This window comes from Rutidosis leptorrhynchoides, chromosome 2 (genome assembly GCF_046630445.1).
Source record: "Rutidosis leptorrhynchoides isolate AG116_Rl617_1_P2 chromosome 2, CSIRO_AGI_Rlap_v1, whole genome shotgun sequence".
Lineage (NCBI taxonomy): Eukaryota > Viridiplantae > Streptophyta > Magnoliopsida > Asterales > Asteraceae > Rutidosis > Rutidosis leptorrhynchoides.
Window position 1 is genome coordinate 126,285,971 of NC_092334.1, and position 12,372 is coordinate 126,298,342.

Below are 12,372 nucleotides of genomic sequence, written 5' to 3' on the forward strand. Positions count from 1 at the left end.
CATCATCAGCAGATATACCAGCAGCTCGTAATCTCTTTAGCGGAATCCGCAATTAGTATTTTGAAAATCTCGTAGCATTTCTCCAGTTATACCTATAATATTTATTTCTAAGAAATTTATACTCCAAATGTGAAGTTTCTGAAAACACCCTGAACCATGAAGTAGTCCTTAAAATACTGATGAAGCAGCAAAAACTGTGAATGAATGCAGCAGTCAAAAAAAAAAAAAAAAAAAAAAAAAAAAAGAAAAAAAAATGACGATAAAGTATCATGTGTTGGTAAAGCTCAGAAAAAGATTTGAAACTGGAAAACGGATTGAACAAAGTATGAAGGAAGGTGTGTAAGAACTGAATCTGCTTTCACAGAATTCAAACGATTCAGAATCTGCTGAAACAGTTAGTAAGAACCCTACTCGATATTCTAAACCTTTCCGGATGATATTCTTCATCATTACCTTATCCTAGATATTATAAGATATCTTCATATTTTCTGTTATACATATTCTCCATATTTCAGGAAATATTCTCACAAACTACTCCTATCTACGATCATGTATCTTTCCGTAATATCTGCGTTATAAAATAAAAGAAACTATGTTAGTTTCTAAATTCTGAAACCTTCGAAATTGAAATATGAATGTTTTGAAGTAATGTTGGGAACTGATGCATGAATTAGTATAATATAATGAAACTTGATCAACTTCATTATATTACAGTAATACATGTTAAGTTTCTAATGAAGCATGATGATTCACAGTACCATCATCATGTGCCATGTTACACGGCTCATACATTATATCCTATCTCCAAACATATTAGAACGTATCACCTTGATAGTTCTATCTTTTCCAGGATATTCTGGTAATTTAACAAATCAAAATCGTGCCAATACCCTTTCTTTCTTAGAGCATTAGCTATGTCATTCCAAATCTCATACCCATGAATTCCGGACCATTGCTCGCTTGGCTTGAGGACGGGAAGATGAAATGAAAGAATGAAGCTCCAAAATAGAAACTAGAGTATAAATTGCAGCAAATAGGAGAAAGAGTAGAAGATGTGAGATATGGAAATAAGTGAACGAAGGGGGTAGTTTTATAAGAAAAATACCCGACAAAGAAATCACAACAAATTTGCCGCATTAAATCAAAGGAGATCTTGTTTCCTAAATAGTCAAAAAGAACCAAATTTTAATACAAAAGATTTTCTTTAAATTTCTCGAATTTCGGAAATCAATCATAACCACGTCATCAGTTAAAACAATTTCATATTTATCCATTTCACTCTTTTGTGATAGCTTCACTCGTGCTTTTCACTTGATCGAATCGTTTTATCTATATCTCTCAATAATGATAAAACTCTATTATTACCTCATATACATCATGAAAACATTCCTATTGTTATTTATGACAACCTCTACCAAATTTCGGGGACGAAATTTCTTTAACGAGTGGGTACTGTAACGACCCGGAAATTTCCGACCAAATTTAAACCTTAAACTCTATATGTTTCCGACACGATAAGCAAAAACCCTAATGTTGAGTCTAGAAAGTCTGAAATCTATATCTGAATGATTAGTAACCCTCTTGACCCTTGATTATTTCCGACGATTCACGAACGAATGTTGTAATTAGATATATATATATATATAAATATCAGTTTATATATTAAATTAAAAATTATATAATACAACTTAACCAAATGATTTAATTATGTAAAATATTATACATAAATAGGAAATTTAATACAATCAATAAATTGTAAAAGTAATATTATTAACTTGATTATGAAAATTAGCATTCTATTTAAAATTGTTAATTTCTTTATCCCTACTAATATTACTATGATATTTATATTATCAATATCACTAATTTTTGGTTATCAAAATTTATTATTACTGTTTGTATAATAATATATTTTCTTAATATGTAAAATACTGAAATAATTAGATATATATAAATATTAATATAAACAGAATACGTTTACGGTTCTCAATTGGTCTCAAACTGTTCTAAATGGTTAATTCTTTCTGTAAATTTGTTTTAGCGAATCTCAAATCCAAAATACAAACAAAAGTTGTTAAGAGTCATATTCAACTTTATTTTTTTAATTTATCTTTGTACCGAAGGAATATTTTGTTGACAAACCAAGCTACAATCCAAATGGTAATCGAATCTAATTAGCTGTAAATATATCATATAACCTCTATATTATCTATCAGTTCAATTCGAGCAAGAACAACACATATAAAATCATCGAAGGATTTCTGCAGCCGACTCGATATATCTTTTCTTTCTTTTCTTGAACTCGCCATAATCATCAACCGTCACCATGGTCTTCTCACTGCAGCTACTATACTTCTACTTGCTTCTGTATCCCATTCGAGTACTACCCCAAATTCCATCACCAAACCAGGAACACCCATCGATAACCACTAACCATCTTGAACAAACTAACAATAGAACTATCATTATTCTTCTTGTTTTCGTTCTCTCTTTGCTCGTTTACTGTATCTCTCTCTCGGTTTCTGTCAAACACAAACAACTACAACCACAATTCTCTTCATCAAGGAACTCAAAACCCTACTATTCCCCTTCGAAAACACCACCACATATTGCTTTACTGTTGTCTTTTCTATTCAAAATCAATCTGCAATTGCTGCTGTTGCAGCAGTCCTACTTGATGCTAACAAAGAATATAGTTATAAGGGAGAAGATGGAAGATGATGAATAATAAGTTAAGCGATTGCTTAAAAAAAAAAAACTTGCAAACCTTCATATTTTATTCCTTCGAGCTTCACATCCAATAGTCCGAACAGATAATGATAATGATAAAATTATATGGTGTTGAGCAATGATTGATGTAGTGGACGACAAAAAGGAATGGTGTTAATACAGCGCATCATTTTTTTTTTTTATAAAAACGAAACCCTTGATTTAATAAAAAGAAACGGGCTGTTTGAATGAAATACAAATGGGGCCGAGAACTGCTGCTGGGCTTCGGCTTAAGTTTTGGTGATTACAAATGGGCCGAGACCCAAATGATACTTGCTGCACTTCCTTCTACTTTTCGTTAATTTTTTTTTTAAAATAACAATGATATGGTGATGAGGATAGTAATGATGTAAAGAAGATGAGTCTATATTAACAATGATTTGATGATGATGATTATGTATAAGGAATGATGCAGATATTGAGGAGATAGTAACGATATAGATGGGTTTTAAGACAGACTCGTATATAGATTAAAAGAATTTAAGTTTCTTATTAAAACATAAGTAACATGGTAGCTCAATGGTTAAGGGTGTTTGGTTTAAACTGAGAGATCAAGGGGTCGAATCTGGTTTGAGACATATTATTTTTCAAAAGCTATATCTTTGAGGTAGAACTCTTTCTCATTGTTTTCACTATCATTATTGTTATTATTATTTTTACAACTATATATTATTTTTATAGGTATGATTATAAGTATGATTATTATTATTATTATTATCATAATTAATATTATTCTAACTATTTTATTATTAAGAATTATTATTATTATTATTATTATTATAAGTTAATACAACTTTTTATTAATATTAATTTACCAAATAACAATTAGTTACATAAATTCCTGTTTAATACATATAACATATAATTTACTAAAATAACGAATATATCATTAATAATATAAAACTTCGTGCAATTTTAATTACATGTGTTAATATAAATATACAAATGATATAGGTTCGTGAATCTGAGGCCAACCCTACACTTGTCAATGATGTTATATGTATTTTTACTACAAAATACAGTATGGTGAGTATATAGTCCCCTTTTAAACTTTAAATATTTTTGGGCTGAGAATACATGCGCTATTTTTATAAATGATTTACGTTATGGACACAAGTGACTAAAATTACGTTCTACATGGGTTTGAATCAAAAATCCCCTAGCTTGGTAACTTTAACTATTGGTTTATGAACTGGTAGGCGCGAATCCTAAAGATAGATCTATCGGGTTTTACACCCCCACCCAGATGTTGTTCTAGTAAACTAGAAGAACGGGTGTTTAGTACTTCGAGGTTAACGGAACGCACTTGATTCGGTGCACATATTATTATAACTCAGGGGTACACACTCTTGTTAAGGCTAGTTACCGGGTGCCCACTGATTGGAATGCTTTTCATACACTTGCGAGTGTATTATGTTTATAAATATGAAATCTTGTGGTCCATAGTTATAACGCTGTTAGCATCGAACCTATATATCTCACCAACTTTATGTTGACATTTTTAAGCATGTTATTCTCAGGTACGAATAAAGTCTTCCGCTGTGCATTAGCTTATATTAAAGACATTATTTGGAGTCGATCACCGCAATGGAACCAGATGTTGTTGATTTCGTCCAGGGGGATAAGGACGGGTCATTACAAAAGACTTAATAAAAACTTTTACAAAATTATATTATTATTATTTTTTTATATCATTAGCGTTGCGCTTTCGGCGTTTAAGTTCCCCGGCAGCGGCGCCAAAAATACTTGATGTGCTGCGAGGTGTATATGAAATAGCTTATATTTTACTAGTAAAAACTATTAAATATGATACAATTTTACACAAGATATTTATTTATTTATAGAACGGATATAACTAAACCTTGCTACAACACTTATAGGCAGTGTTCCTAATCGTACAGTAGTGTAGTTTTTAGTAAGTCCGGTTCGTTCCACTGGGAATCTTTTAAAAAAGCTTAACGCTATATTAGTTTTAATTTATAAAAATACAAATATATATATATATATATATATATATATATATATATATATATATATATATATATATATATATATATATATATATATATATATATATATATATATATATATATATATATAAGTAATATTATTATTATAAAGGGGGGTTTTTACCGTTTAATGACCGGTTTGTCGATTTTAAAACTTTAGTCGCAGTTAAAACCAAATGTAAAATATTAAATAAATAAAAGACTTAATTTAAAGCGTAAAGTAAATAACGATAATGAAATTGCAATAAATAAAAGTGCGATGAAATAAAATTGTGATAATTAAAAAGTACGATAATTAAAAGTGCAATTAAATACAATGACAATAAATAAAAGTGCGATAATTAAAAGTGCAATTAAATATGAAAATAAAGGAATTATGCTTATTTAAACTTCCGTAATCATGATGTTTGACGTGTGGATTTTAGTTTATTCCCATGGGTTAATTGTCCTTTGTCCTGGATTATTTAATATGTCCGTCTGGTTTTTGTCCATAACAGTCCATCAGTCATAAATATAAAGTGCGAGTGTCCTCGTCAAATTATCCTTATACCCGAAGTCAAATATTCCAACTAATTGGGGACTTAAACTGTAACAAGGTCTTAATACTTTGTTTAATAATTACACCAGGATATCGACTGCATGTAACCCAAGGTTTTAATACTTTGTTATCAATTATGTCAAGTGTCCTTGTACATAATTTCACCCCTGTTTTAATAATTCCATAGACTAGTAATCCATTCCCGTGTCCGGTTAAATGAACGATTATTCGTACATATAAATATCCCGCCCATCGTGTCCGATCGAGTGTATATGGTTATTTATAGGTATGTCCAATTGTAAATATTTATACTAAAATTAACAAACTATCATTTAGTTAAACAAATATAAAGCCCATTAATAGCCCATAGTCTAATTTCCACAAGTGTCGTTCTTTTGTCCAAACCCCAATTATGGTACAAAGCCCAATTACCCAAATTTAAATATTTAGCCCAACATCATGATTACTTCGGTATTAAATAAGCATAATAATAACTTAGCTACGAGATATTAAATTAAAAAGGTTGAACATAAGTTACAATGATTAAAAATAGCGTAGCGTTACACGGACAGAATTTCGACTTACACCCTTACAATATTCGCTTACATACCCTTATTATTAGAATTAAAATTAAAATTAAAATATAAATATATATATATATATATATATATATATATATATATATATATATATATATATATATATATATATATATATATATATATATATATGTTTTACGTATGATGAATGAGAAAAAAATGTGTAAAATTCGGCCGAATGCTCGGCCTTTTAAAGGTGGATTTCTGACTTTTTGGGCTTCGCGAGTGCGGCCTTTTTGGTCTTCAAAGCTCCGCGAGTGCGGAGCTGTGGATTCCAGCTCACACAAGTTTGGCTCCTAGCTTGCCGACGGATTATATAATATAATATAATATATATATTAATTTTAAGAATTAATTATATATTATATTATATTCATGTGCATAGTTGACTTGTAATTTTTAGTCCGTTGCGTCGAGCGTTGCGAGATGACTCTGGTCCCGGTTCCGGATTTTCGAACATCCAAGCGTACAATTTAATATCTTGTATTTTGTGTTTCGAATCTTGTACTCTTGTAATTTTGAGACGTTTCTCATCAATAATTGGAACCACTTTGATTGTATTTTGTACTTTTGAGCTTTTTGGTCGTTTGCGTCTTCAATTCGTCGAATCTGTCTTTTGTCTTCACCTTTTATTATTTAAACGAATATTACTTGTAAATAGGACAACTGCAACTAAAAGCTTGTCTTTCTTGAGGAATAATGCTATGAAATATATGTTCGTTTTTAGCATTATCAATGAAGTTTGATGAACCAAAGTTACATCAAAGTCTTAGATCTAACACATGCATGAACTTTAAAACTAATAATAAGTTACAAACTTGAAAGTAAACTTATGAAATCAAGATCTTGAGTTGTAGAACATAGTTCTTAGTTTGATCTTGAAGATCCAAGACTCAAAAGTCTAGATCTAACATAAGTGTATCAAGTTATAATTTAAAGAAAGCTTACTTACATGTTCTTGAACTTTTAAAGTTAACTTTTAGTTCAAGATTAATGAGATCAAGGTTAACTAGTAACACTTGACCAATAACAACCAACAAACATGAAATTAAAGTGCAAGTAAATGAAGTAAATAAGCTAAGTAAACAAGTAACTAGTAACTAGTTCATGGGTTGTTCATACTTTAAAGATTCAAACCAAAGTTTGATCTTTAAGAGAGTAAACTTTAAAGTTTACTAACATGAATTACAAGTATGATTTACAACACATGAACCTTAAATCTTTTGAAACAATAAATGTAGAATCATAAACTAGTAAGTTTATGTTCTTGTGTTCTTGAAAATACAAGATATTATGAAGAATCAAACTAAAGAGTTGATTCTTGAAACTAGTAAGTAACAAACAACAACTAGTAACAAAGTAACAACAACTAAGTACAAGTAACAAACAACAAATGATGATGATGATTTAGGGGTGTTATGTCACGGTTTTAGCAAGAAAGAAAAAGAGAAAAAGAAGTTCAAGTTACTCACAATATTTAGAGAATAAGAGAAAGAAATGAGAGAAAAAGTGAGCAAGTAATGTGTGTGTTTTGGGAAATGAGGATGCAAGTAGAAGTAATAAAAAAAATGAAATGAAAACCCCTCCTAAGCCATCAAAGGCCACGGCCACAATAGAGGAAAGGGAGGAAGAAGTTTGTCCATGAGGTTCTTTCATGTTAAAGCTTAAAAGGTGGATAAATGAGGTGGTTTCATGGGGATTATGATATAACTAAGTAGTAACAAGATTCCTTACTACATAAACCATCTAGTTTCATATTAAATGATACTTACATGAAAGAGTTGGGCTAGTAAGTCCATATAAGATGTAGGGTGGGCTCTTAAAGTCCATTAACACTAATAAGGGCCCAAGTTCAAGTAATTAACAATTAAATCCAACGAAGCCCAAGTAATTAACTAATAACTTTAGTTAATTAAAATGATTAATAAAATCAATCATGAATGTAAATAATATTCTAAAAATATTATTCGTGAAAGTTTCGTGTGTCACAAAGACGTTTCGGGCAATTAAAGTCAAGTACGGGCAATCATGGCAACATGTAAATGTAATAACATACATTCGTTTAATTACAACTATTAATAATAACCATTATTAATTAAAGATGGAAAAGTCAGGGTCGTTACACATTGCATCATCCACTATGTTGACTCCCTCCAAGTATTGTTCCATCTCCCATATAAAATCATCAACCGCTCGGGCTTTCCGCTTCCCCACGAACGGTGACGACTTGGGAACGTCCACCTTCAGAGCATTGTATCAAGTGACTAAAAGAGAACAAAATAGAGAACAAGTGGGAACTTAAAGAAAATGCTTATATTGATTATGAAAGCTTTACAAGATAGAATACTTGAGTTTTTGAGGTGTGGTGTGCCAAATGAGGCCACCCCTATTTATACTACTCTTACATCAAAATGGATGGCTATGATTAAAATAAATCAATGGCTATGATCTAAGTACTAGAAACTTGATGACCTAGAAATATCTATGGAGTTTTCATACCATTCCATGAAAGAATCAAGGAGAGAATTCTAGATATCTTCCATATGCTTCTTGGGCCTTTCATGATTTAGGTTATAATCTTAGTGGGTTGGGCCACAAAGTTGTTGGGTTGTGACAACATGCTAACAACTCGTTATTAAATTTTTCCAAAAATTGATCTGTTGAAAACATTTAGAATCAAAATCATATGGTGCTGTTTGTTTTAAAAATGTTTTTGTCTAAAGATTTGTGAACCATGTTTATAAAAAAGATGTGACTCAAAGATCTGTATTGTATACTTAATAATGAAGATTTGTCTTTATGTTGTAAATTAACTTAATCATGTATGTAATGGAAGGTGATTCTTACATACCACTTTTTGATTTATGTACACTATTATCTCATAAATTTCCTATTATGGCTCTAGGATGTTAAACTTATATTATTATTATTATTATTATTATTATTATTATTATTATTATTATTATTATTTATAAATTAAGGGTAAAATAGGTAATTAGGTGTACATGGATCAAAAAGTGGTGAACACATACATTTTTTTTTTTTTGTTGGCAAAAGCAAAAATATATTATTTATCAAGGGCCATGATATACCCAAAGAGTCCAAATACAAAATACAAAACACCCAAATACAACAAAACAAGCAGAATCAATACAAGGCCAATTCAACCTCTACAAAATCAAACAATACTGAATTGATTATTAACCCATTTCAAATTCCAAAGCTCTGCAACTTTCTTGACAACACTCGAATTCTTAACTGTAAGAGAAAACAGCTTCCATCGAATGAAATTCTGGATATCATCACCCACCTTTTTTGCCGCCTTCTTCTTAAATCTAAATAGTCTTGAATTCCTTTATTTCCGTATAAAATATACACAAGCAGCCAATACAAGCCGATTAACAACATTCCGAATACTCTTAGTAAAAGGATATGCTGCCATTCTTTGCACAATGCTATCCAAGTTATTAGTCAAACCTCTAAAAATCAACTTAGTTTTGAGATCCTTCCAAATACATTCACTGTAATCACATTTAAAAAACAGATGATTAACTGAATCATTGGTTTATTCAAATAAAGGACATGTCAACTGCATCTGAGGCATCCAAATCATCATTCTATATTGATTATTAAGCCTATGAAGAGTAGCCAACCACATAATAAAAGCATGTTTCGGCTCTAATCCCTTAAACCATGTAACATGGTGCCACACAACCTTAATTCTATGAACAGATACTTTTAAATATGTGATGTTGCAATAAAATAAAACATTATTTTTTTATCTTATATCTTGAGACAAAACGCTTTACAATAAACGTAAACACACAATCGGAATCAATCTCTCTATCCGTCGAATAGAGAGAGATGACTTTATCTACTTTTGGGAGTTTTACTCTGGGTAGAGAAATGACTTGTCTTTATTTTTCGTATATGAGAAGTATTGTTTACATCTCACATTTTCATACACCACTTAGGTGGTATTGAGTTTTGTTGTTGTTGTGTACAAACAACAACCTAATATTTATTTTATTTTAATCTTAGTTTATTTTTAGCATATTTTTATTCCACATCCATCCCTGCCTTTGACTCTCGTATTTCTTTTCCGGCGAGACTTGAAAGAAAAAGGTACGTAAACCCTAACTGTACTTGCATCTCATTTCTCAGCTCCACTTTAATTCCTTAACACATATTCAATTAAGTGATTCATCGAACTAATTACATCTATTTTATATTGCTAGGGCTTGAATTCCGAAGATGGCAAGTGCGGTAGATGCTATCGGAGATCCAATTCCTACATCGGCGGTGCTGATGTCAGCTTCAAAGCACATTTCCGGTAGATGTAGAGGTGAAAATTTGGCATTCCTTAAGTGCAAAAAAGACGATCCTAACCCTGAGAAATGTTTAGATAAAGGCACTCAAGTTACTCGTTGCGTACTCCATCTGTATGTACTCTTTTCTCGTCTGTATGTTTACATTTTGTTCGAATTGAATGAGATTATATGCTTGTTAGTTGATGTCTTTGTAATCTGATATTATTTTTTATTTTTTTTTTCATTACCGTCATTTGGTCAAATTCTATTTTACATCTGATTGATTATTTGTTATTTTTTAATTTATATTTCACTATCACCATGATATTTCTAATGAACTAAATTATACCTTATGTGATATAACTCCAAATTCTTGATGTTCATGTGCAACTAATGCTTATAGGCAATTGTTCAAACAATCTTGAATGAAGATTCAACAATCTCCTAGAAAGCTCCATGGAACTCTAGGGCTAGTCTAGTTTATTGTCAAATTTTAAACCATCTTAACGCGACGTCACATTAATATACTTGATTGAAATTAAAAGTTATAGAGGAGCCTTATGGGGAGCATAATCTGATTTTGAGTTTTGAGGAGGTAGTGTCTTTTATAAAGGAAATAACTTGTTTGTAATCCTTAGAGGAAAGTGATAGAGATGATCCAACGCTATTATTGTATAAGAACATCCGTTAAACCTTATTGAGTGTGACATACTTGGGGGTCAACTAGATCAATTAATGGTGTTTAGCCTTGCTATCTACTTGACCGATATTGTTTATGGTGCTGTATAAAGTATTTAAAGCTAATTGAACATTTTTACTAATTGACTGTCACACATTAACTTGTAAAGTTTGTGTCATTAATCTTTACCTACTATTTCTTTATCAACCATTTGTTGCCATCTGAAACTGAATCGGCATGTGTTTTTTCGAACTTCCAAATACCCATGACTTCCTTTTAACGAGTTTACCATATTATGTTATCGAATTTACGCATCTATACACAAATCTGACAAAACGAGTAGAACTCCAAGCTTTGTCACTAATTCAAGTGATATGATTATGCAGGTTGAAAGATCTTCACCAGAAGTGCACAAAAGAAATGGATGCATATGCTGGTTGCATGTACCACAACACCGATGAATTTGAATTATGTCGCAAAGAGCAGAAGCAGTTCGAGAAAGCTTGTCCATTATAATAACCAGGAGGACAAACACATACCGTCCTTAATAAGATTTCAACTTGTTTCCGGTAACTAGAATTTCCCTGCAACTGGAAATGTTACCAGCTCATCAGTTAATTTGCATCGTTTTAATTACAATAAGATATGAAGTTTCCACATGGTCTTGGATACTTTGTGGATCATGATTGTATGGACTACATTGATGCAATTTAAATGTTTGTTTCATATTTCAGCATATTCATATATGCTTCTGAATTGGTTAATTACAACTCGTGAATTATTTTTGCTCTTGGTATCTGCTGTACACATTAGAAGGTAGAAGGTTTTTCCTGTTCAGGCTACCCGGGAGGGCGAGCAATCCGACTCCATACTTTGGTTAACTACTTTGATGTTCGTTCTAAACAGAATTCGAACTGAGACCTCATGCAAGGAATTCAGGGACCCAACCAATGGACTATCTTGTGATTGTTATTGTTGTACACATTCTTCTTGGATATATTGGGGATCACGATCAAATCGATTTGACTGATTGAAGTGCCTTGGTACTTGATTTGATCTAGGATTGGTTTAAATAGATTCTTTCAAATAGTTATTGTATTACTCAGTTTTGAAATGACGCAAATCACTTTTTTTGCCAATATCATTCAGGTCGATGTTGATCTTTGCCTCGCTGCAAAATACATAAGATCAAGATTCCTGTTAGTTTTCAAAGTATTTCATTCATTGAAAAAACAATACCTTGTACTGTATGATTTTAGAAAGATAAAAGAACAATGAAAAAATAACAGTTTATGTGATAGGAGTATTTGACAAAATGCCATTAAAAAATGCTTCATGATCACGCATCACACACTACACATGATGCGTGTAACTTGGTGCGTGATGCGCGTTTACGAGATAATAACCGAAACATGTATTTTTCCACGTGGACACGCACCGTACGGTGTGTGGCGCTTAGTGCATGGTG

General features: G+C 31.2%; 1 protein-coding gene across 1 annotated transcript; it reads left to right on the top strand.

Moving 5' to 3' along the window:
• Nucleotides 1-9,934: 9,934 nt before the first annotated feature.
• On the top strand, nucleotides 9,935-11,640 carry LOC139891362 (NADH dehydrogenase [ubiquinone] 1 alpha subcomplex subunit 8-B-like). The gene is made up of 3 exons (XM_071874328.1): nucleotides 9,935-10,040; nucleotides 10,154-10,357; nucleotides 11,291-11,640. The coding sequence occupies exons 2-3, from the start codon at nucleotides 10,170-10,172 to the stop codon at nucleotides 11,418-11,420; spliced, it is 318 nt and encodes a 105-aa protein (XP_071730429.1). The 5' UTR covers nucleotides 9,935-10,040; nucleotides 10,154-10,169; the 3' UTR covers nucleotides 11,421-11,640.
• The last annotated feature ends 732 nt before the right edge of the window (nucleotides 11,641-12,372 follow it).